This window comes from Equus quagga, chromosome 5, assembly GCF_021613505.1.
Source record: "Equus quagga isolate Etosha38 chromosome 5, UCLA_HA_Equagga_1.0, whole genome shotgun sequence".
In the NCBI taxonomy this organism is placed as follows: domain Eukaryota; kingdom Metazoa; phylum Chordata; class Mammalia; order Perissodactyla; family Equidae; genus Equus; species Equus quagga.
The window spans coordinates 94,342,534-94,369,769 of record NC_060271.1 but is presented as its reverse complement, the minus strand read 5'-3'; the positions used below and the strand labels follow the sequence as shown (position 1 = coordinate 94,369,769).

Below are 27,236 nucleotides of genomic sequence, written 5' to 3'. Positions count from 1 at the left end.
AATAATAAATATAGCCAAATTTTCTTCTGTATCACTGATTCTAAGGAATATGAGAAATCCAAAATCACTTTCACTGCCATATTCTCAATATTTAGTGACACTCCCATTTTGACGAAAAAACAGCCAGAGCTCAATTTATGAGCGAAAACCTTGCGGACCCAAAATGTGCAAATAATCCAAAATACTGATCCACTTCATTTCAATTTTCTTTTCTCTCCAATAAACCTTCATCAAGTTACCAATCATTAGGTTAAAATGTCTTCCTTCTCCTCTAGAAACAGGAATAAGCACCAAGGTAGCAAAACAGAAGCCACAGAAAAGAAAAGAGAATCAAGCAGAACAGAGGGGTAGAGGCAACAGACAACCAGAATAGCCTAGCCATGGCTGAGGCTTCAACAAAACAAGTAAAGCTACACTTACCTTTCAAGTACAGGGGGTATTACTAACTCGGGTCTCATGAGAGCAAGATTCTGCAGAGCCTGGGCTGCTTCTAAACTACCAGTTTTGCTAAACATAGCCAAGAGGACAGGCTGAATAATGCATTGTACAAAGTCTGTAACATCCTGATCAGTAAGCTTATGGCTATCAGGCACCGGAGTTAACCAAGAAGGCTTCTTGTATCTTTCGCGATGCAATCTTCTAACAACACTGTTTGGCAACCGCTGAAGTAGTTTCATTAACTTGTTCTGGGGACACAGAAGCAAAAAGTCCTAGGTAGGTTCTATTTTCTATAGATATTCAGGGTTCCTCTCTACCCACCCAGGTAAAGATTTTTAAAATAACAGCTCTTATAATTTTATTACAAAGACTTGCACAGCATAACTAGACAGAATAAAATACTTACTAATTAACTATTGATAATAATTAATAAAAATGTGTTTCAAAGTTCGATTTTAATTTCTAGCACCACAAGAATCTTCTATTACATGAAAAGCCATTTTAACCAGGCAATTTAAACCAAAAAGTCTGACAATAAAACTGAAAGTCAGATTCCATGCTTCTGTGGCATTTTTGCTAACATTTTGTTGCCAAAAGGTGGCATCTGTCACCAGTTACCACACCAGTATAATCTTAATTTATTTCTGTATGTTCTATGATCAGCAACTTAAATCACTTACATACAGCTAAAGCTTATATGAAGGACAGAAAATCAATTACGGGTTACACAACAGCCAATAGTTACAAGTGACCATACACTGAAAAACTCCAAATCCTAGAGTGAAAAACAGACATACTCACCAGCCAGCGCCCATTATTTGAAGGATGATAAAAAGATGTGATGCTATTAAACAAACCAGCCAAGTGTTTTTGTACTAGCTTACTTGGTCCACCCTGTTAAAATAAAAGAGTAAAAATATCAGTACTCACATAATACTGTAAAATTGAAGGCGTTAACAGGCCCAGACCTACATAAAAATCTTTAATGTGGTTCATAGTCATCCTGCTGACAAAACTTAGTTCTACATCTAAATAAGAGTCATAAACAATTTCCCAATGAACTTCATACAAATCAATTTAAAACATTCTACTAAATATAAGGGCAACTTACTGAAAACAAATTAGAAAACTGAAAAGATACCTTTCAATTTAGGATAACACTATTTTTCACTCTTCTGCAGTCGAATAACTTTTGTCACTAAGATTATCATCTTAAAACAACCAAGAGTGGTAACATCAGACATAAAAAGCATCCCTTAAGTGATTCGAGAAGTGAACTTCTCATTGCAAGAAATGAAGAAGTGAGATTTACATAAATGCATTCAAATATTTTATTACTTCTAAATGTTTTAAATGATTAAACCTGCTATATTTGACCACATATTGACTCAGAAGAAAAACATTTTTACTCATCTATCACTAAAACACACAAAGCACCAACCTAACTTGGGGAAAAAAATGAGGAAAAGCTAGCATTCAACTTGTCGAGTTGAACAGCCCTGGGGATAAAGGACTACAACTTGGCCTTGAAACCTCCTGCCTGTCTCAAAATGATCTGCTTTCAAGAAACGGCACAGACCTAAGGTAGAATGTCACGTTACATTAGAAACATGTCTTCCAGCTGAAAAGAAATCTATGGGCATGTTTCCCAATACAGAATAGAGACCATAAAAATTATGGTTTTAAGACCATAGAATAGAGACCACTAAGAGACCATAATAATTCCATAGCAAAATATCAACAAAATTTTCAAAATTCTAAAATTCTAATTAGCATTGTTGATTTATTATATTAAATATTCATATTTAACACAAAATGAAGGTGCCAATGAAAACACTGTAGCACTATTAATTAAGATAAGGCTGATACTAATCACTATCTAATTCTGCGGCTCCTAAACAAGTTCCAACTCATGGCTTATGTAAGACAGTAAACATCCAAATGTTTTTGCTCCTATTGAATAGAAGCAAGAAAACGGGGTTTCCCCCTCTGTTTAATAATGAACTAACAAAAACAGGAGGAGCTTGAATTCCTTTTTTCCTTTTAATCTTACAATGAAATTTAAGAGCTAAACTTCTCACAACCGTTCTGCCTTTTCCACAGAAACAACCAACACAAAAAAACCAACCAAACCACATAACTGGGAGAAAATATCAGACACAGAGTAATATCAAATATCAAACACAGAAGGAGACAGCTGTAGAAGCAATACGAATGACAATCCAGAAAATTACAGTATAAAATTGCTCTAATATTCTTATTCGAAAGACCACATTGAAATCCAAGCATGTGGATATATTTTTACTTTCCTTCAATGGTGTCAATAAAATAATCCTTCATACTTCTCCTTCACTAAGACTGCTTTGTGAATAAGCTTTGTGCTCAGTGTAATGTGTGGACACTGACACAATACATTAATACTGAGCATATGCAGAACCCTGAACTCTCACCTTACCTTTATCATTATCAATTTGACCTTGGGAAAGTCCTTTTATCTACGAGCCTAGTTCCTGGTCTGTAAAACTGCTACAGACATTCTGAATCTCTCAAAACTCTAAACTTCTGACTCTATTTGTATGGTCCATTGGTTAAGGAGATTTATAAATGGTACATATGACTATATTCTGGGTCTGATAAACATAAGCTTACTACATCAGAAAATATCCAAGAATCAAGCGACCAACTAAGTCACTAATATAGACTTATGTGATTGTACATGATTTCTGTATGGTTAACACAAAATTTAGATGAACTATATAAAGCAAATATACTATATTACAAACCATCATAGCGGTGATCCATATTACAGCATGTCCTATATCATAAGCATTTGTTAAAAATCTTGGGACTAATACTTGACTACTTCCCACTGGGAGGTTCAAGCTTCTCAGAATTCTCGTAAATATCTTTAAAAGGAAAAAAAGAATTAAAAACAAATATTTACAGGTATCAAATAATTCTTTCCTTAAATAACTTTAGTGCTTTATATTAGTATTATTGGATGTACTCTCATCAGTTTTTAAGCAAAATCACATACTGTTTAGTAATCTGCTTTTATTCTTTAAAAGTTATATAAAAATATCTATATACTTGTTGGTTTTTTTTAAGGAAGATTAGCCCTGAGCTAACATCTGCTGCCAATGCTCCTCTTTCTTTGCTGAGAAAGACTGGCCCTGACCTAACATCCATGCCCATCTTCCTCTACTTTAAATGTGGGACGCCTGCTACAGCATGGCTTGCCAAGCGGTGCCACGTCCGCACCCGGGATCCGAACCTGTGAAACCCGGGCCGCCGAAGCAGAACATGCGCACTTAACCGCTGCACAACCAGGCCAGCCCCTCTACATACTTTTTTTTAAGGACACACTGAGGTCACAGGCATATGGATATGAAGCAGCTGTATCTGTGTACCCAAAAACAGACAAATGAGACATAGCTAAACATAAAAAGGGCAAAACATAGGTAGCTGCAGTTAAACATGAAGTACTTTGACTCCTGTCTCTCTAAATGCACATAAAATTATTTTTCCTATGCTTTCATTCCATGCCAAGGATGCACAAAATGCAAGTCTCTTCTAGAGGATCACTTTCCCTCTCAAAATTTTAACAACAACTTGATTTTTTTCCCCCTAAGAATATGCATTTTGGGGCTGGCCCTGTGGCATAGTGGTTAAAGTTCAGCACGCTCCACTTCAGTGGCCCAGGTTCACAGTTTTGGATCCAGAGTATGGACCTACAGCCATGCAGTGGCAGTGACCCACATATAAGGCAGGCACAGATGGCACAGTGGAGGAAGAGTGGCACAGATGTTAGCTCAGGGCTAATCTTCTTTAAGAAAAAAAGAAAAAAAAGAAAAGAAAGGAATTTGCATTTGAATCTGTCATTTAACAATTGCATTTTAATGCAATTAACTTTTAAGTTTATATTTTAAATCTTGTCATTGAGGCCGGCCCGTGGCCGAGTGGTTAAGGTTGCGCACTCCACTTCGGCGGCCCGGGGTTTCGCCAGTTCGGATTCTAGGTGCAGACATGGCACCACTCATCAGGCCATGCTGAGGTGGTGTCCCACATAGCACAACCAGAGGCACTCACAACTAGAATCTACAACTGTGTACTGGGGGGCTTTGTGGAGAAGAAAAAAAATCTTGTCATTACTAAAAGGTAAGGGGCCTGAAGGTGGAAAAAAACTACTACTTCTTAGTTTCTATTGGCCAGCAATAGAGGAAGACAGCACAAGCAAAAGCAAACAGAGCATTTGCCTTCTGCCACTCCCTAGCCTTGCTCTCCTGTGAGTGTATGCATCAGAATCTCCTGCATGCCCCATGCCAGTCCTCTTGAAGCTCCCGGATGACTCTACTGCAGGTGAAATAATATCGAAGATGCAGTGCTAAGAACACTGCACCGAGGGGCTGACCAGTGGTGTAGTGGCTAAGTTTGCACACTCTGCTTTGGTGGCGCAGCATTGGCAGGTTCAAATCACAGGCACAGACCTACACACCATTCATCAAGCCATGCTATGGCAGCGTTCCACATACAAAATGGAGGAAGGCTGGCATGGATGTTAGCTCAGGGCCAATCTTCCTCACCAAAAAAGAAAAGAAAGGAATACCACACCTAGAGGCACTCTAGGAAAATATATCATGTGATCTAAAAAGTGGGGAAAACTCTAGAATAGCATTCAAATACAATATACAAAATTTGTTGGAAGGTATGAATGTATGACACCCTGAATAACATACATACTACTTTCTAAATTACTCACTCTGAAACTTATACTTCATGCCCTGAATAGGTAAGACAAAAACCACACATTTATGATAACTTTGATATGATCAAATTACTTTTTGAAAATAAATGATCTGTCTCTGTAAGTTATATGTTTTTTACTAATAATCAAAAAATATTTTATGTGATATTAGGAATTAGGATACAAAGCATGTCTCCTTAAAGAATAAAGTTGATGTCAGTGCTGTTTTATGTTCAAATGTTCTTAATTACCTTTGGTACATATGGATCCCAATCTATGTACCCTATATTATCTGTAGCCAATCGAGCAAAGAGATTTACTAGTTGCTGAAAGCAAACAAAAGAAAGACAATTAAATACATACAGTTGTTTTTAAGTGTCACAGTCACACCTCTTTCTCATCCATTTGTTCTATTCAGCAATCATTATTAGTACAACTTAATATATGGTTTATGACTCAGTTTTAAAAAATCTTCCAATGTAAGTTCTGATTCTTGACACCCATTTAAAATCAACTGCAGTTGAAATGCTTGTAAAAAGGAAAACGACAAAGCATTATTCACAATGCAAACAGAAAAAGAAATTTCAATCCAATAAGCATATAGGAAGTATCCACTATGTGTCCAGCCAGTGCCATGCTAGTGAGGGTATAAAAGGAGACAAACGAGGTGCTCCACTGCATGTGTGCACTTCCAGATATTAACAAAACCAAAATAATGAAATGTCTACTTCTGTTAGAATACAGCAGACAAACATTTTAAAAACTGATTATAACATGGCTAATAGCCAATTCCAGGGAACTGAAGCTACTGATCAAATGATCTGATATATTTATTTCCAAACTAAAAAGTATAGCAAAAAAGGGAGATACTCACCCCCTCCCACTGTGGGAGATTTTGCACTGAAACCCAAAGGCCAATTAATTCATCAAACCAAAGTCTGAAGAAGAAAAATTTGTTATAAATAGCAAGTGACTTATAGAAAGTGGTTCAAAGCCAGGTATCCTTTGTATTTTTTTAATCTATTATTCTTAATGATAACTACACAACCTAGAAAAAATAATACTGAAAGTTAAAAAGTTAATGGAACAAAGAACTATTTTTGTCTGAATATTCCCCTTCCTATTTATGCTAAAAAAGAGTAATGTCATCAAATTTCTACTTCACTGTCAAACAATTATCGTCCACTCCTATCTAACAACTGCTCAAGTTTTTCCTTCCTCTCCTTGCCTTTCTCCTTTAATATTTTCCTGTTACTACCTGTTCTTCCAACTCTTCCTTACTTTCTTTTCTTTAGTAAGCCAATTAGTAATTACGCCATTAACTAGCACTATAGTAAATGTTCCACAAAAGAAATGAGCCACAAAGTGTTAGATGCAATTAAATTATAGTGGGGAAAACTATCTCAAATTAAAGAAATAGAAGAGAATACAGAGGCAAGAAAATGTTTGAATATTATTAACCAATCTTTACAAATCTCAAAGAAATTATAAGTTTTTAGAATTTTTAAATTAAAACTAACATTTCATAAATATATGGCTATATACAAAATTTCTGATTTGACAGAAATAAAAGATTTGACATCTCACTGTAGAAAACATGGGGGAAAAACTAAGCATCAACCCACGACAGTGATAATTACTATTATCCTTCCAGTCTTTTTTTATACTGTTTTCTTTTTTCATAAAAGTACAGTCCAAATGTTTTTCATTCTAGGGTTTATTATATACCTACAGTCATCTAGAAAAAAATAGTTCTTAAAAGTGGTGCAAAAATTAGAAAAAGTAAAAAAAAAAAGATTATAAAAAAAACCCAAGCGGGAGGCGGCCCCACGGCCGAGTGGTTAAGTTCAAGCGCTCCACTTCAGTGACCCAGGGTTTCACCAGTTCAGATCCTAGGCACGGACATGGCACCACTCATCAAGCCATGCTGAGGTGGCGTCCCACATAGTACAATTGGAATATACAACTATGTACGGGGGGCAGTTTGGGGAAAAAGAAGAGAAATAAAAAAAGAAGACTGGCAACAGATGTTAGCTCAGGTGCCAATCTTAAAGAAAAAAAAGATCCAAGAAAAACTATATGTGATGACGGTTAAACCCAAGTTTTAGGAAAATACTTCTCCTTTTCCTAAATTCTATGCAAGTTAACATTTCTATTACTACCTATTTATTGGTATTTTCCACTCCTTTTTGCATTTATCACTCTTTCTCTCTCAATTTCTTAAAGCCCTCATCTTACTTGGTTTGATATACAAGCATTACTCCTTTATTTTCAATCATGTTTAACTGTTTTGGCCTTCACACACTTCAAGTATAATAAACATAATGGTTGAGCTGGTAAAAGGCTTTTTTTACTTATTATTGCTTTAATAGTTTGCTTATATATCTGTATTTCCTGCTGTATTCTAGAATTTGTCAAGATATGTATATACTTACTTAAAACCTTTATGGTGAAGTTCTGGAGGAAGGGAGGTAGGAAGAAATATTTCAAAATAAGTGATGGCCTTTTGCATTGTTACATCAAAAGGGCACATTAAAGGCCGCCATTCTTCTAGCATCTCAGCTGTGGCATCTGCTGGAAAATATCTAATAAAAAGAAAGTTTTCATGTTTCTGAATCATTGTCTAAAAGTTCTACAATATCAATAAATAACTGACAAAAAAAGGGGAGGGGGGAATGGATTTCATAAGATACATCACACACTACAAATGTCAAAGTAGCCTATAAGGAACACATATTTTTATAACTCTAAAATAAATACCTGTCACACTTAGGATAAAGTAAATTTTCTTCTTGTCTATGGGACTTAGAGAAATGCTATAAAGTTGATAAAACTAAGAAAAATACAAAGTCACTCAAATCACCTATAAACTTAAAACATGGTTGCTGTATTTTTAGTTCCTATGTGCTATGTAACAGCACCAGAAAAAAATCTTGTCATAGAGAATCCAGGCTGTATAAGAAATGGATAATCAGTGAAGTGAGAAGAGAACATCAGCCCAGGAATATCTAGGTACCTGTGAACAAACCATTTGCCCTCAGTGGACCACAGCCCTCCTGTATGTAAGAGAGGACCGGACCACATGATCTGGTCCTACAGGCTCGACCATTCTACAACTCTGCGAAATGGGCAAAAGTGTCCCTGGGTAGAGATTTACAAAATTAAAATCTGAAGTGTGCATATACACACAAAAAGGTAAATAGATAAAGTGGACCCAGGTATAATTACCAAATATTCAGTAATGGGTTTAAAATAAGAAAGAGCATTAGAAATTCTGATTTGAGTATGGCCCAAAAAGTCAGGAAACCCTTTCAAATACACTTGTAGGTCTGGCCTACGTATCATATTATCAATCCTATTAGATCTTTATATACCTGTTAACTAGAATCACTTCATTCCTTTACGAGAAAAACAAAATTACATTTCTAGTAATACTTCTGTTGATTTCATCAAGCATTTATACGCCAGGTCACTGTGCAACAGGTTAGAATTGGAGGGAAAAAAAAAAGTAGAATATATTTCACCTTCAAAGATCTTATATATCAATTCCCTTTCCTAATTTTTCAGAGTCAACTGTTAGCCTAGTAATCCAAAATAAAAGCTTGGATGTTCTATGAATTACTTAAGAACCTAAAAACCAGCAAACACTTCCGTGATGATCAAATTACCAGTGAGGAAATAGAGGCCAAGAGGATAACTGCCTAGCAAAAAGTGACACGGCTCATTGGTGGCTTATGACTCAGGTTAGATCTTAAGTCTCTTAAAAGGGAAACATTTTATATCCTGAAAATATATTTGCCCAAGACTGAGAGGCATAGTAGGTCAACAACAAATATTTGATTTATAAAATAACTGTAACTCATATAAGCTTATGATAAATATAGGAATTTCCATTCAAAAGAAATCACTGCATCCATAGCAGGATAAGTTGTCTTAGAACAGCTTGATTAACAAGAACAAAAAAATAGTGCAAGCCCACAGAACTAGACTTCAATTAATTAAAACTAAATTCTACTCATATTCATCTTTAAACATGAGAATATGCGATATTCAAAGTCAAATATTCTACCGAAAGAGAACATACTAGAAAAAAATGTATGGACCACCTTTTTATTATTACTTATCTTTTAATGCAATAGCTACAATGCTCATTTTGGAAAATATTTTTGATCTAAGTAACTATACTCTAGGAAATGTTTCAAATAAAGACAATTATACATAAATTATGGCATTCTTACTTTCTAACAACTGACACTCACATCACTCAAAAATTTCTAAATTTATAAACAAAATCTGAAAAGATCAGTTCAAGAATTGGAAATGATATGTTGCGCCCCATGAATAACTTCACAACATCGGAAACTATTTATATCTTTAATTTCCTCTTCAAAGCATACTATAAATGGGGAAAAACTCACAGAAACAAGAGGCTTTATAAATTGAGAAGCTACTTACGGTCGGCAGCTTTTCACGAGTGTTTTGAGGACATTTTCTACAGAACTGTGGGGGGGTGAAAGCCATTTGATAAATTAGGTTGGTGTATTTTAAGAATACATCTAATTCAATTAATAAATATCTCTAAGACATGCTCATTTAGATATTATATGTGTACACGCAATAACTAATCCTTTTCTTTCACACAGACAGAATTGCAAGAATTACCTAAACTACTTAATCTACTCTTTCCTTTGCCCTCATTTTGCTCTTTCTCTGCTATGAACTAAAGGGAAGAAAACTGGGAAAAGGACAAATCATTTTCAATCTTTACAAGGTAGGCAGCAATGACCATACTTATCAACACATCAAGTATGTTCAGTGGCTTAAAACTTCACATACTAATTTTTAATTTTTATTAAAGTGTTTTTACACCAAAACACAAACAGCTGACATACCTAAATCTGGTATGCTTCTATCAGCAACTGCCAGAAACTAGTTTTCTGTAACCAACTGATGAGAGTTCTATAACCTTCCAAGGCACTTTACTACCAGCAACAATCATCCAAAAGAGCAACAGGAATCTTTTTGATCAGCTAATTAAAAAGTTAGTGGACTAACATTAAAAGCTCCTACTTATTTTCCAACTTGCAGGTGGCTCAAGTGAATACAGGAAAACATAAATATCTGTATATGAATTTTTAATAAACATTTCTGTTTTAATGAAAAGGCCAATGTACCCTGGTTTAAACACACAGGACCAGAATGGAATACTTAAAATATTAACTAGACCATCGTTGAAAAGAGGTCAAATGCAAATAAACAAAACAAAGGGGCATTAGGTAATTTTGAACTGAAATTTTAAAATAGATGTGTGACTACTTACAGTATGATGTGTACAAGTAAAAATAAAACAAGTCTCCAAATCTCAAGAAAAAAAAATTATGGGGGAAAGAGGTAACTTTCAGGCAGTGCTTCCACCTGACACTTTCTCATTAAGCTTCCTGAAATTCTTAAGTTCAGAAGTCTATCCAACTTCTCTGAAAACTCAAGAACTAATCTGCAAAGAAATTCCAAGGACTAACACAAACCAAACTCAGCTCAAACAGTCAATATATTATGTAACCAAGAGAGAATACTATAATTTCACTACTTGAAGTCGTAGGAATCCCCTTTAATTTTCAAACTATTCAGAAAAAAATTAACTAAACAGGAAACCGGGCTACAACTCACGAGGTAATTCTAAAATAAAAAAGATGACCGCATGGCCAGAGGGCCATCATGAAGCATTTTCTCTGATTATCAGAGAAAGGTTCCACCTTCTCTCACAAACAAGCTAAGCAATTCAGAAACACAGAATTTAGTTCAGAAAACATATTAGCTTGCCTGGTAAAAATAACCAAAAGGCAAACTTCTCTCTAACTCTGTTTAAAACTCTCTGAAGATCACAACTATGATTTATACTTCTGGGGATTTCCAAAGTGCTTATAACAAGGCTATGTGTTCCTACATATTTATACAGGTTTATATTTATCTATTTATGTATTTACAATGCTCAATAAACATTTTCTATTAGGGCAACAAAGAGTAGAGATCTTCGGATCTTTTAGTTTGGACTAAAGAACTCCATTTAGAAACAAATTATGGAATTAAGAGGCAAGATTTAAAGAGCCATCTAGTTCCAAACTAAATAATAGATCAACTGAAATGCAAGTTTTAAAAACATAATTCTAAAATGGTACACTCTCTGTCCAAAGAAACAAGCAGAAGATCTGTAACGCTACCAGTCCTCAAAGTTTGTGTTCATGGTAACTTCACATTTACTTTCTGTGTTTCTGTTTCTGTGGGAGTACGACACAGAGAACCTGCTCTCTTCATTGAGTAACTTCTCTATTCTACCAACAAACTTCCATATAGTGTCAAAATAATTCTGGAAAGCAGGTCATAAAAGGCAGCACAGCTACATGTTTTCTCCAGTTTCTTTCATTCTTCAGGAAAATAGGCGGTTAACTATAATACTTGATAGCTGCTGCTTCACTCAGTAGAGGAAGAGCCTGTGTGGGAATGTGATTTAATTCCTCTAAATAGTCAATTTCAACCCCTCCTTCTATATAAGGCCTGTGCCATTGGATTTATGCTCTTTAGCCAGAAAAGGGTACAATCTCTCTAACCTGTGATATCTGTATAGTGACCTTTTGGGATTCTTGTAATCGCTCAAGATGAAGGGAACAATGTTTCTGTTTAAAAATAAAATAAAAGGTTAAAGCTAGATGCTACTAGACTCTATTTCACTAATTTTTAGAGGGAGTGAATAATCACCACACACTTTTCCAATTGCTGGAAATTTATAATACTAAAGTGGTAATTCAAAACACTTTTTTTAAAAAAAAATCAAAAGGGATCTACAGAGGGACTAAGCTTTGGATGAGTTTTCTCAGACCCTATTTCCTCGTAGAAAAGGCATGTTAAGTTGAAAAGAAAGCCGTAGTTTATCATGTAATGGTTCACAGCTTGGGCTTAGCAGTCAGACAGATCTGAATTTAAAGACCAGTTTGGCTACTTACTAGTAGTGCAATACTATAGCCTCAGTTTTTCCATCTATGTAAGAGCAACAATACCTATTCTCATAAGGCTGTGACAAAAATAAAATGAGATAACGTAAAGAAAGCAGTTATCTGGCCCAGGATTAAGCACAATAAATGTTAACTATCATTTTCATGTCATACTTATCCAAGATAAATTATATTTTCAATCTCTTTAAGAACTAAATTTTTGTGTTCACTTTGCTTTTACATTTATCCTACTGTAGCTATTAGTTTATATTTAGGAAATCACATCAAAATAGGAATTTCCCCCCCAAACCGCCACCCTATTTATTAGGGCAGAAAGTTAAGTTCCTGTCCCAGTTCTTGAGTTCTTGTCCCAGTTTCAACAAATGACTGTGTGAATTTTCCTCTCTGGGTCACACTTTCCTTATGATGACATTCTTTATGATTCCTTATGATGATATTAATAAAGTGAGTGCCAAATATGTAGCAGAGAAGGCTGAGGAAAGCCAAAAGCTACAGTTACTTTACTAAGATAGTGGACTTATATACACCTGGAGGGTTATGCTTCCTGCCTCCTTGGCCTTACCTAACTATCAGGACAACATTCACTTCTAAACCAGAGAAATGTACAGCAAATGATATATTCAAGGTGAGAGCAGTGTGGACTGCCCATAGCCAGAAGTACTTTCAGCTTCACCTGACAATTCCTGACCTAAAATTTAATTTCAAAATAATCATAGTTGCTTTTTCATAAATGAACTGGGAAACTGTGACACTGGCATACTCTATATACCCCTGCTTTAACCTTATAATTTAATGATAATTGTTTATATAGCATTTTTTTCTTAAGACTGTGCCTCTTCATCTAGAAGAACTCAGTTTTACCTGCTTTCTCTAAATCTAAACAAATCCATCATCAGTTAACCAAACACTACGCATCTCATATCTAATCTTTCAAAATCTAATATTGCTTGGTTAAATTGGCAAGTAGCCATTTTTCACAGTCACTTCACACAATATTAGGGTCAAGATAATTTTACCATGGAAAGGTATAAATGAAGTATAATATCTTCATTACTGATGTTGCAATAACACTGGTTTTTCATTACAATTACTTAAAGAAAAAATATGCCTCTATGGCAATTATTAAGTTGTAATAATCCTGACCAATCATATAAAAAGAGCATGTCTAATCGCTTTAAGTGACGACGAGCCTGATCATTTTGAACTAAGCATTTTTTTAAGTTGCTTTAGAAAGAGAAGTTTCTAAAGAAAGATCACTGTAACACAGACATAACTTTGGAAGAAACACTATCGAAGTCATAATAAAAATAAACCATTTATTCCCTAATTTAAAAACAAAAGTAAAAGTAGAATTTAAAAACAAGCAATGTTCCTCAAATACCACACTAAAAAATCACTGCAAATATCACATTAATAATCATTGTTTATTAATAACTGTAAACTATTTTAAACAGCAACAGGTCCTTAGAGAAATTACTTCCATCGTTTCATTATCATGTTAAATTCTGTAGCTAGATATCATTCTGAGCTGCTGGTAGTAAGTAACTTAAGCTTAGAAATGTGGCCACATGTGCCAAGAAACACCCAAAAGAGGTTAAGAACATGCCACTTCCATGTGTTGAAGGCGGGAAGGAGGGGAACAAAGGAATTAACTGTATCTTAAGGATAAGAGCACCAACCCAAATGGTCCTTTAATAGATCAACAGAGAAACAAATACCATCAAGAACAAGTACCAGAAAAGGGAAATAACAAATTTCTTCATAGGGAGATTAACAGGAAAAATGAAAAAGTCTAACAATGTACGATCCTCTTAGAACAATACATATAAAAGAAAAATACTTAAATTTTTTTTTTTACAGATTGGCACCTGAGCTAACATCTGTTGCCAATCTTTTTTTTCGTCCTTCTTCTTCTTCTCCCCAAAGCCCAGTACACAGTTGTAGTTGTATGTTCTAGTTGTGAGTGCCTCTGGGTGTGCTATGGGGGACGCCGCTTCAGCATGGCCCTATGAGCGGTGCCATGTCCACGCCCAGGATCCGAACCAGTGAAACCCTGGGCTGCCGAAGCAGAGCAGTCGAACTTTAATTACTCAGTCACGGGGCCAGCCCTAAAAAATTTTTTTTAAAGTAAATGAGTTATCTAGGGCCAAACTACTCGTGAAGCAAATATGTAAACCTTAAAACCAAACAACCCATAAAAACTAAATTGACAGTGATAACTAAAACAAATTTATACACAAAGCAATTCAAATATGAACTGTCTGCCAATTTGCAAAGGCTGATCTATGCACAAATCCCCACATCTTGTTAACAGCAATACCCTTCATTAGTGTGCTGCCTACAGTGGTAACTTGCATATGCTACTGCAATTAAGTTTACGGGACATCGTTTTATGAATTAAAACCAAGCCCATAAGATTCAAATGCTTCCTTTATGAAGTAAACTATAAGCAATTCTTATGTTGCTAGTATCAAGCTCACAACCACCTAGCTCCTTTCCAATTTCTATTTTTCTACTGAATAAAAAACCCTACAAATTGTTTCCCCAGTAGAAAATAGAAACAGGTGAGAGTGAAGAGGGTCTTTTGCTCCTGAGGCAAAAAGAAAGGAGAAGGAAGGGAGGAAAGAGAGGAGAGGAGAGGGGGAGGGAGAGAGAGGAAGACAAGGGGAAAGAGAAGCAGCTTAATAATCCTTGCTCCAAGTAACAGAACCAGCCTTTAGAATCGGGCTGAAATGCATGGCACTCTAAGTAGTGGTTTCAACAAGGACAAATAAGGCACATGAGTTTAAGACTTGAAAGACAGTTAACAAATGAAGCAATCCTTCACTTTTGATTATAAAAATAGTACTCTAAAAATAGTATGAACACATGAAGTCAGCTGACAAAACTGTTTCAAAATGTGTCAGAATACATCTAAGATGAAAATACTCAAAACAAAACACCATTTCCAAAAGCATGCCACATTAAAGGCCTCTTTAAGGGATTTTCTAAAATAAAATATTTGTTAAAAGTCTTAATTTTATCCCTTGGCTTTAAAAGTTCAAAACACTTGCCATACTAGTGTGCTAAATTGAACCTTAAGTAGAAAAGCAAATTTTAATGTGTCTTAAATGATTCCCTCTTAGAAATTCAGTGGACAGAGAACAGTTGCGAGGACTGAAAAACTAAAAGTACCATTGTACAGCAAAGATTTCAGCAAAGACACAGTGGCTCTTCAAAAGACCAGGAATAGCCATGGCGTAACTTTTAAGGACAAAGATTTCCACAAGAGCAGGGATAATGTGAAGCTTCAGGAAAAGACATGGTAATAATACCAAGACACAGGGAAAGAACGATAAGCACTGACAAAATTTCCAGGAAAACAGCTGTTATCACTGGCCAGCCCCAGTCTTCCTTTTTTTTTCCCTCTCCCCAAAGGCCCAGGACATAGTTGTATATCTTAGTTGTAGGTCATTCTAGTTCTTCTATGAGGGATGCCACCACAGTACGGCTTGATGAGCAGTGTGCAGGTCTGCACCCAGGATCCAAAACGGCAAACCCTGGGCTGGTGAAGCAGAGTGCACAAACTTGGCCACTTCGGCCATGGGGCCATCACCCCATCACCTCAAAAGGTATCTTTTTTTTTTTTTTTTTTTGAGGAAGATTAGCGCTGAGCTAACTACTGCCAATCCTCCTCTTTTTGCTGAGGAAGACTGGCCCTGAGCTAACATCCATGCCCATCTTCTTCTACTTTATATGTGGGATGCCTACCACAGCATGACTTTTGCCAAGCGGTGCCATGTCTGTACCCGGGATCCAAACTGGTGAACCCCGGGCTGCCAAGAAGCAGAACGTGTGCACTTAAGTGCTGTGCCACCAGGCCGGCTCTTCAAAAGGTATCTTTACAACAAAGTTTTTATGTTAAATTTTGGGTTTTCATTTCACTATTTACCTATGACTTGAAAATCTTTTAAGTCTGCCATCTGTAATCATTTTCAAACAATTCTACAGTAAGGGTATAACAAAGACAGCATGCTAACTGAATGATGAATGAAGCCTGAGGACTAATCATGCATTAAATGAACTGAACTGGGGAGGCTACAAGAAGTAACGAAATAACATACACATGTCTGGGATCAAAAGAGAAACCACAGAAATAAAGCCTGAAAGACAATTTATAAAAGAGAAAAAGGAAAATAACGTAGGCATATAAAATGGTGCTCTTCAGGAAATGAGTACATATGTACATGACAAACAACTCTAGATAATGAGAGGAAACAGCTATTAAATATGGAAGGAAAAATTTCCTGAAAATAAACCTCAATCACAAATAATTTAAGACAATTTTAAGCCAAACGTACTAAGGTTGAGAACATTAAGAGCTAGATCGCAACTGGACAAACCCTTGTGGGGCAGAAATGATACTCCGGAGTCAAGGCTGAAATCACTATCAACCAAAAAGGAGAGGTGATCATATTATACTCTGTAAATTCAGAACAAAATACAAAACATACCCAAATTAGAGAGCTGGAAGAGGAAGGATGCACATACAAGAAGCCATAATCAGCAAGAGATTTATACTCTCTGCATGTCTAAACATTACTAGGAAATAACATAAACCAAGGAGCGTGCATTTGAATAGTTTATGCTCTAAGAACAGTCAGTCACTGAAATGGATCTTCCTTCACTGGCACCGTGCACTCTCTGGGATGTGGGCACCCCCTGGAATACACAAAGCTCCTCTTCTTGAAGCATTCACTTTACTTAGAGAATTAAAACACGGGGATATATTACAAAGAACGCCAAATGTGTATTACTTTTAATGACAAAATACTAGATTTCAAATAAAAATCCCTTGCTTTCTTGGGCCAGTATGGTGATGTTAGCCATTAAGAGATACCTTGGTGGCAAATTCTCAAGTGCAGCTTTGGATATAGTTTAAAGAGGGCCATAAATTGTTTTAGGAGTCAAGTTACACAGAAATGAACACATTAAAATGTATATTTGCTTGCTTATCTCAAATAACCCCATTTCTCAACTGTGATCAACCTTCTAAAAGCCCCCAAGTGCTCCCAAAGAAGTACTTTAAAAGGAAATGCTTACTTAGGAAACCAATTTAATCCCAGGTGCTCTGTCTTGGAATATAATATCCTTTCCACCATGTCATAAAGAGGTCTCCAAGGTAACTCCAAATCATCTCTTGAAAGAAGTTCCTTTTTCCTAATTAAAAAAAGTAAATACATATGGATGTATGTGTACACAGGTACCTACTACAGAGGGAGGACAGCTGTTAAATGCTGCTGTCATCACACTGGGTTCTGCTTTTCCCAGCCACAGCCCAGTACCAGCAGAACACAGTATCAGGAAGAACAATGCACCAGATTCTTGCTGCTGCTTAAACCTCAAAGAGCACCAGGTGAAAAGAGACATGTAAATTTGTGCCATCATTATTGTACATGAATTTCATTTTTTCCCACACTATCTATGGAGTTCTTAATGTTTCCAGCATTGTGCTGGGTGCCTTGGGATAAGCAAAAGAATAAATGATCCCTTTGAAGGGTCTTACAACCTATATAAGGGAAGAGAATTATATATAAATTATATATAATTATATATAAATATATATTATATATATTATATAATTATATATATATTATATATAAATGAAACAAGACATAGTTCAGTGTGTGCTAGAGAAGGCTTCATGGAGGAGATGACTTTAATTAAAAGGTTAATTAACACATATGGTTAAACTTATAATAAAGTTTTCTGCAATCTTTTTCCAAACTCACAATTTGGGACTTCGTCTTCTTACCAAAGAACGCTTGGTTTTCATTCTCTAAAACCCTGAAGAAACAAACCAAAAAATCTTAGCAGAAATCAAAGGAAACTGACTTACTTTAACAAGTTAATCAAGAGACGGGCAAATCCCTGCATCATGCTGATTTCCAGTTTTGGAATCGATACCAGCTCATATAACAACTTGATAAAAAGAACATGATCTTCTTTGCTAAATTTTCTCCCATAAAGTCGAATATATCTGCAAGAGAAAAATTGATATAGCCTTTAAAAATAGGTACGGTGAGATGCCAGTCCAGTGGCGTAGTGGTTAAATTCATGCACTCCACTTGGGCAGCCCAGGGTTTGCAGGTCCAGATCCTGGGTGCGGGCCCACACGCCACAATCAAGCCATGCTGTGGTGGTACCCCACATACAAAAAACAGAGCAAGACTGGCACAGATTTTAGCTCAGTACAATCTTCCTCAAGCAAAAAGAGGAAGATTGACAACATATGTTAGCTCAGGGCGAATCTTCCTCAGCAAAAAAAAAAGAAAGGAAAAAAAGGGGGAATTCTGTCATATTCTACAATGCTACAACATGGATGAACCCTGAGGACACTATGCTAAATGAAATAAGCCAATGATAAAAATACAGCATGATTCTACTTGTATGAGGTATCTAAAGTAATCAAACTCATAGAAATAGAATAGAATGTGGTTGCTAGGGGCGTGAGGGAAAGAAACAGGGAGCTGCTGTTCAGTGGGTAGAGTTTCAGTCATGCAAGATGAAAAAGTTCTAGAGATCTGTTGTACAACAATGTACATATAGTTAACAACACTGTACTGCATACAAAAATTATTAAAAGGGGAAATTTATGTTTTTGTCACAAGAAAAAAATATATTGTGACACTCTAATTTCAAATGCCTCTGACATTAAGCATTTTATATCCATACATCATTATGCATGAAAGAATTATTCTGTATTTTAGTTAAGAGATTACCAAGTAAGTATTATAAACATAAGGCTTATAATGATAACTGAATTCTCATCAACATTTAATGACCAATTAAAACACTGCCGTCTTATTGTTATATGGTCTTAACTGGCCTCTGGTCCTAAGCTGCAAAGAACTCATGTGCCCCAGGGCTGGCCCGGTGGCACAATGGTTAAGTTCGCATGTTCCGCTTTGGTGGCCCCGGGTTTGCCGGTTCAGATCCAGGTTCGGATCCCGGGCGCGGACATGGCACCACTTGGCAAAAAGCCATGCTGTGGTGGGTGTCCCACGTATAAAGTAGAGGAAGATGGGCATGGATGTTAGCTCAGGGCCAGTCTTGCTCAGCAAAAAGAGGAGGATTGGCAGTAGTTAGCTCAGAGCTAATCTTCCTCAAAGAAAAAAAAAAAGAACTGTGCCCCTATTCCTTTATTAAACAAAAGCTCATTCAAGATAATGATACACTTGTAACTCCCGGGAACTACTTTTAAAAAGCATATCACAACATAATTAAAGTTAAACAACAAAATACAGATATATAAGTTTATTGTTTTAACTACAAGAATCATTGAAGAATGCATATGGCTTACTTAGAATCCTGAAACAATACAGCAAGTTGCATAACTTGTACTATTTGTTTCTAAGACGTAATTCATAATTATTACAATAAAATTAAATTACTACCAAAAATAATACATATTTTTATCTCAAAAGCATACATTTTCAATTTTTTAACTTTACAGAACCAATGTAATCAAAAGCACTAACTGTAAGCAAATTTAAGGCAAATGTGTCCCCAAAAGCAAGAATGACTAATCATAGCATATTTAAGGATTCAGAAGTAACTAAAACTAAGTAACCAAAACTTACTTAGAACAAATTACTAGATACTTAAAACCATAAACTCCTTTGAGGAAGACAATTTTACAGACAATTAAATACATAAATCAACAGAAAAAATAGCATTGACAGGTCCCTTAAATGATGTTTAGCACTTCCCAACAGCAGCCAAGATCAAATTAAACTTACACTTAACTTTTAAAATTAGGGTACATAATTGCTTTTCTTTTTCCAGAAATTCTTCAAAATTCTTGGTCCACTAGGAGCACTCTTTCAGTTTCTCAGGCTGTGTGTATTTACTCAGCTTTTTTCTATAATTTCAAACTATAATCCCCATGATCTCACCTTGGGACTATGCAACTGGCAATATGGGGGACAGAGGAACAAGCCCTGTTATTCTGCCTGTGCCATAATTACTGTGAAAGGTTCTCAACCACTCTGGGCTGGTAAAGCAAACGGATTCAAGACAATATATAGAGACCCTAAGCCCAGGGCTGCCAGAGGTACTGCAAGCTGCTGAATAAACATGGTAGTCTCCTGAAGCCTCCCGCAATTTCACTCTAAATTTAGGAGTAAAAACTAGAATCATTTAAATAGTACTTTCAAATGAAAATAAACTATATCCCTAAAACATGACACATAGTTTTAAGATAAAACAGAGGGGTTCAAAGAAGCATTCCTTGCTTTCAGTGACTACTTCAGGCCTTGCCAGGACTCCAGATGCCCCTGGAGTTATGTACTCACTTAACTCGTGGCTAGGATACTTCCATGGAGAAACTGGAGAAACACTGCTCTAAGCCACTGAAACAACTCAGCTACAGCAGCCCACTGCTTCTACTGCGGTAGAAAGATAACTGTGTACTTAACGTCAGGGACGTAAAACTCAGAGCCCAAAATTTAATACTACGAAAAGAAGAGACCAACAGGGGAATTCCTAGAGGAGCCAGCACTGCTGACAAAACTAGCGATTTTAGGGGGATGACTCAGAAACTTCCTGTTTTAGCCTGTCAACTAGCAAACAGTTCTCACCAACCAGAAAGTGGTTCTTGTCTCAGCATTTCTCAAAATGCTGTCCAAGAAGATTCCTTCTGAAGAGCACAAAAAGTACTGAAGAACATTAATAACTGGTCTTCATTAAAATTAAGAACTTCTATTCACAATTACACACCATTAAAAGTGAAAAGCCCAGTCAGATATTTGAAATATGTATATCTATCTGACAAAGAACTCATATCCAAATTACATAAGAACGTCTTCAATTCAGTAAGAAAAAGACACTACTGAATAAAAAATGGACAGAAGACTCAGGTAGGCACTTCTCAAAAGACAACAGCCAGATGACTAATAAACATATGAAACCATACTCAACATCATTACTCATCAATAAAAGCAAATTAAAACCAAATTAAGGTACCACTTCACACTTACGAGACTGGCTAAAATTTAAAAGCTTAATAAGACCCAGTTTTGGTGAGAATGTGGAGCAACTGGACCTTTCATTTGTTACTGATGGGTGTATAAAGTGGTACAGTGACTCTGGAAAAACTGCTTGACATTACCTAGTAAAGCTAAACCAAAGGCTGTCTAGACTATGACCAGCAATCTCACTACTAGGTATGTGCAATGAGTGCATATGTCAACCAAAGATACGTGTCAAAATGTAGATAAATCTCACAGTCATCATGTTGAACAAAAGATGCCAAACACAAAAGAATGCCCACTGTATGATTCCATTTTAAAGAATGGACAATACTAATCAACAGTGTCAAAGTGAGCAGTGGTGACCTCTGAAGGAGCACTGATATGGAACACGGAACTTTATAGGGTGCTGGAAATATTGTACATCTGAATCCGTGTGGTGGTTCCATGAGTGCACACATAGAAAAATCTATCACGTTGCATGCACATTTAAGACTAGCGCATTCAACATACTTTACTGAACAATACTATACACCAATTTTTTTTAAAAAAGATATAGATAAAATGAGACTAGAAACACGAATGGAGTATAGATTTATCTTTAGGGGAAAATGTGGTCAAAAGATCAATAAATCAGAATTATGACGGTAACTCTTGAAATGTATATTCCTGGGTTCCATCTTAGCTCTAGTCCATCAAAAATATTGAGTGTGCTAAACGCAATAAAGCTGTAAAAAGAAAAAAAAATTTTAAAAATACTGAGTGGAGGCTAAGAGTCTTCATGTTTTAAAACTACTCCAGTTGATTTTTCTGTTTGTGTTCAAAAACCCTACTTTAGACCATATTTAGAGACAGCCTATTCCTTTTTTCCAATTTATTTTCACATTAAATTTTAGGACTAGGTGCCAGCCTGGTGGCTCAGCGGTTAAGTGTACACGTTTCACTTCGGCGGCCTGGGGTTCGCCAGTTCAGATGCTGGGTGCGGACATGGCACAGCTCGGCAAGCCATGCTGTGGTAGGCGTCCCACGTATAAAGTAGAGGAAGATGAGCACTGATGTTAGCTCAGGGCCAGTCTTCCTCAGCAAAAAGAGGAGGATTGGTAGAAGTTAGCTCAGGGCTAATCTTCCTCAAAAAAGAAAAAAAAAAATTAGGACTAAAAAATTACCAATGGATGTCTCAAAATACTTGAAAACCTTGGTAACAGTCATGATTGAACTTTTCAATAGAATATTTGTTAAACTATCCAGAATATATAGAAGACAAGTCATTACCCTCCCACAGCAGGGAAAAAACAATAGAAGATAATACAAAACTCTTCCTAAACTGCTTCCTCCTCACAACCTTAGTGTATTTATCAAATGTTTTAATTTTTAATCCCAAGTAAAGAAAGAGTAACATACTAGGAACAGTAATTATTTAATAAAATGTATAATACTGCCGAGGTTTTTTCTACTATACGTCCTAAAGATAGTTTACTATACATTACAAGGAAATTTAACGTAAAACATAAAATTATACAACGCTACTGAAATAAAGAATTAGAGCTTGGCTAAAGACTAAAAATACTGGTTTTCAAAAAGCTTTATAATTTACCAGTTATTTTTCTTCAAGGCAATCACTGGGTTTCTAAGGTTCTAACTATATCCATCAATAAAGTAAAATTAACATTATTTTAGAGCAACATTGAGACTATCTGTAATTATAAAACATGTAAGACATTTAGCAACGATATTTAACTAAACAATTTATTTTGGTTAGTCCTACTCAAAAGACAAAAAATAGAATTTTAGTTTGAAAATTTAAAAACCAGAATTGAACTGTTTTCATTGAAAGCACTTAAAAGTATTTATGGATCATTTTTAAAAAATCTGACATCTAGCAATATGTCCTAAGTAAAAATTCAGAATATCAAAGTCAAAATATCAAAAAGTAGGGGTCAGCCTGCTGACGTGGTGCTTACGGACTATGCATCTCCTGCTAATAGTACACAATACCACCTGTTACACAGTCTCAAAAAAGAAAAGGAAATTGTATGTGCTGAAAAACACAACAAAAGCAATTACTGTGCACCTTTAATATTTTAACCTGACCACCTAAAAGTAATTAGAATTCTATAATTAATAAAGCTGACTTTAAAAGACACACATAACAATTGTGAACTGACAGAAACTATGCCCTCTTTTCAATCTTCTGTGGAACACCTATAAAAACTGGTCATAAACTAGGCCACAAAGAACCTTGACTTAATTCTAACAGGTGGAAATTATTCTGGCCAAACAGTCTAAGTATAATAAAAAGTAAATTAGCAAATATTAACAAAGTATAACAAAAAGAAACTAAATCATTTAAACACACACATATGAGTCTTAATTAAATAGCAAGTACCAGAATTAAGGCATCATCCTTCCAAGAGGCACTTCAGAGCCAGGACAATAACAAGTACGCTTACCATTATTATTTAGCATTATTCTGAATCTAGATTAAATAGTAAACTAGGAAACAAAAATAAGGGTAATTGTTTCAGGCAAGGTAGAATAGTGTGGTGTCAATGCTGTGATTATATCTAAAACATCTGAAACAATCAACCAAAAAAATACTTCTGCAGAATACATTTTTTGAAATCAGTAGCCTTCCTGTATGGTATTCAAATAAAAAACAGTGGTGGTTGAAAGAAAATTGTTCCATTCATAATACCAACAAAAAGATTAATTAGAAATTTCTCTAAAAGAAATGTGTTGCAGTTACATTTTAAAACTTTACCAAAATGCAAAATAGTCGAGTAAATAGGGAGACCTAAGAATTTTTTTAAATGTCTTAATACCCGCCAGCTGGGGCTAAATGACAAGTATTTTACAGCAAGGAAAACTACCACGGCCAATGAAATCCCTGAACAAGTCCGAAATTCAATTTCAGACAGTAACTTCAACTCTTCCCTCTAGCAAACAAACAAACAAAACACACTCTGCTGTAGCTATATCAGTTCCAGTCTTTTCCTTCTGTTCCTAAACTGTCATCAAATAGAAAAAAAAAAATAAGGCAAAATTAGCAGAGAAAACCAGAGGATCAGGAACACATTACTTTGACTTTATTCCAAGACTAAGTCCTTCATCACTACACATAATATTAAAAATGCAGATACAACTTCTCACTGCCAAAAACAGTAAGCGACTAGACAAAAAGTGTGATTCTCATAAACCTACCTCTCTTTTTCTTTTCACTCAATTACCTGTTTATTCAGAAAGCATTTCTCTAGCAAGTGATAGGTACTAGATAAGAGTAGGATTCAAATAGTCCCTTTCGGCCAAGAACTCACAATCAGATACGAGGAGACATCAGATGTGTATGGAAAAGTACATAGAAGTAAGGGGGATAAATGTATTTTTAGAGTTTTGTGATTCATTTTTTTTCTAACCAAAGTTTCATCACATATAAGTGATCCATGAACCGAATCTTGAAAGATTAGAAAACTGTTATCACTCTGAATAGGCAACTCAAGTCAAGATAATCTGAGCATTTGGGGAAGAGGCAGGAAGAGGCACAGGAGACAGCTCTAGAGCAACAACAGTCTGCGGTCAGAACACACAACCGAGAACGTTGTTTATTCTCCCATTTCCCCTCCCAAGAGGTCAAGCTGAGGATCAAGAAGAGGATACACTATCGCAAATAAATAAATAACAATAAAGGATATTAATTCCAAGGGACTTGCTGATATGGAATAAAGACAAGTTAGGTGTTATGTAAAGTGGAGAATGTCTTCAGTTTCCACGCTAGCTTGCTTTGCAACTCTCAACATTATACTCAACTCTGGACAGACAGAATATTTGATTTCAACACAGCAGCCAAGCGGGCAGGAACAGCATGGTTCTAACAAGTTTGCCGAGAATTCAAACAGCTTCCATGTCAGTCCCTTGGGCAAGTCATTTAATCTGTGTATTTGTAAAACTGGGTTTCCTGACAAGGCCCTGGTGAGGGATAACTGATCAATATACATGAAAGACATTCCGATTTAATTATTCTGGAGTGGGTTTCCCCAGACATTTCACCACATTTGAGAACCACTGCACCTTAGCAGACTGACTGGAGCACAATATATGCTTTTCAAAATCTATTTAAATCGTTAAAAATGTAATACTAGGGGCCGGCCCAGTGGCGCAGTGGTTAAGTGCACAAGGTCTGCTTCAGTGGCTGGGGGTTCGCCGGTTCCGATCCCGGGTGCAGACATGGCACCACTTGGCAAGCCATGCTGTGGTAGGCGTCCCACATATAAACTAGAGGAAGATGGGCACAGATGTCAGCTCAGGGCCAGTCTTCCTCAGCAAAAAGAGGGGGGTTGGCAGCGGATGTTAGCTCAGGGCTAATCTTCCTCAAAAAAAAAAATCAATCAATCAATAAATAATGTAATACCAATATAATCTGTTTCAATTTGTCTTTCTTTAATTAGTTATGTGGCTAAATATACCTTAAGAGGTTTGCTTACTACATATTATAATTATTTTCTCATGAATTATTTGTTCATATCTTTAGAAGCCTATCTATCCTTTAAGACTCCTCCTCCATGAAGTCTTCCTTCATTCCCAACGAAAAGTCTCTGTTCTCTCTACCGCTTAATAGCTTGTACCAAACGTGAGTATTTTTCAAGTTCCATCTCATACTATAGTTCTGTATGTATACATTACTGTATTTTAGATGATGAAAGCTACTTGGTTGCAGGCACCAAGCCTCTACACCTATTTAACCCTCAGCTCTAACTGGAGATGAAACAAGGTAGACATTCTAAGAAACACTTTTTTCAACTGACAATGTACAAGTATATCTTGAGGAATATACTAGCTTATGTAATTACAAAGAGCTCAACAGGGCTAACTGTACTTTTAAAGAGGGGGGGAAAAACCTTCAAACTAACAATAAATATTTGACCAAATTAAGCAAATTGGCTTTAAAACATTAAGAGTAGGTTTCCAAAAGACACTAAAAAACAAGTTTACCATCTTTACCCAATTGACGGAAGGCTCTAAATGGACAAGGAGATCTGAGGTAGACACTTTAATCCCCATCCAACACAGGTTGAACACACTCACTGGAGTTTCGGCATATTATATTTCAGAGTTATATTTCTTATGACCTTAAAATTGACAGAACAGTTTCTAGAGTAATAAAGTCATTCACTATTAACATCTAATAATGACCCCTCTATTCTTTTCCCAGTTGTTTCTCTCTTGAGACATGGATAAAGGGCATTCATTTCTTGAAATGCTTTACTGAGTGTCATTTAAGAGCCAGACATGGCAATAGGCAACGGAAACAAAAGTAAGTAATAAATGGTCCTGGAGCATGCAGCCTAGAGAGGGAGACAGGTAACTGATTATTTCAATATGATGCTCTCAGTACTGACCGTTGTATAGTCAATTTGCTCATATCTCTGTTCCCCCACATTAATTTTTTCCAAATTCCTCCTTCCCTGAGCAGTCTTCCTGGGCTCTATAGCTCAGGGAGCTTTCCTTCTTCTGGACACAGACATGGTCAAGAGCAAGCGCTCTGCAGTCATCAGGCATCTCCACTGTAACACAAAGTCACTAAGCCTGACCTCTTCCATAGTGGAATTGGGATAATCAAAGTATCTACGCTTCACGGGGTTGTTTGTGAAAATCAAATGAAATAATGAATGTAAAGTACTCAGCATAGTGCTGGCACGTTCTGAGCTCTCAACAAAGGATAGTAGTATCTATGCCACTCATTTAACAATCTATTAATGCTTTCCTGTATGATCCCTCAGGTTACTGATATTTTTAAACTGTTACAACTTTTCATTTGCATCCCTGGTATCTTTATAGTTCAATAAGTGTTGATTATATGAGCTTAAGTATAGAAACAAACTTGTAAAATCAGTAGCTTTCACACTTTTTGGCCACAACCCACAGTAATATATAACCCAGTACACACAGAAACATATACACAACTGAAACAAAGGTCATGAACATTGACCCTTATTACTTCCAAATTTACTCTAATAATTCTAGTCTAGTTCACCAACCAAC

General features: G+C 36.0%; 1 protein-coding gene across 1 annotated transcript in view; it reads right to left on the bottom strand.

Annotated features, from left to right (window-relative positions):
- Positions 1-27,236, bottom strand: part of PSME4 (proteasome activator subunit 4) — an 84,821-nt gene that overhangs the window by 48,944 nt on the left and 8,641 nt on the right. Inside the window, exons 2-10 of the mRNA XM_046660412.1 lie at positions 18,068-18,208; positions 17,272-17,388; positions 9,638-9,682; positions 7,618-7,767; positions 6,057-6,120; positions 5,434-5,508; positions 3,222-3,344; positions 1,240-1,332; positions 421-686 (exon numbers count right to left, since the gene is read on the bottom strand). Of these exons, the coding sequence (XP_046516368.1) occupies positions 421-686; positions 1,240-1,332; positions 3,222-3,344; positions 5,434-5,508; positions 6,057-6,120; positions 7,618-7,767; positions 9,638-9,682; positions 17,272-17,388; positions 18,068-18,208 (1,074 nt within the window). The remainder of the gene's footprint in view (positions 1-420; positions 687-1,239; positions 1,333-3,221; positions 3,345-5,433; positions 5,509-6,056; positions 6,121-7,617; positions 7,768-9,637; positions 9,683-17,271; positions 17,389-18,067; positions 18,209-27,236) is intronic.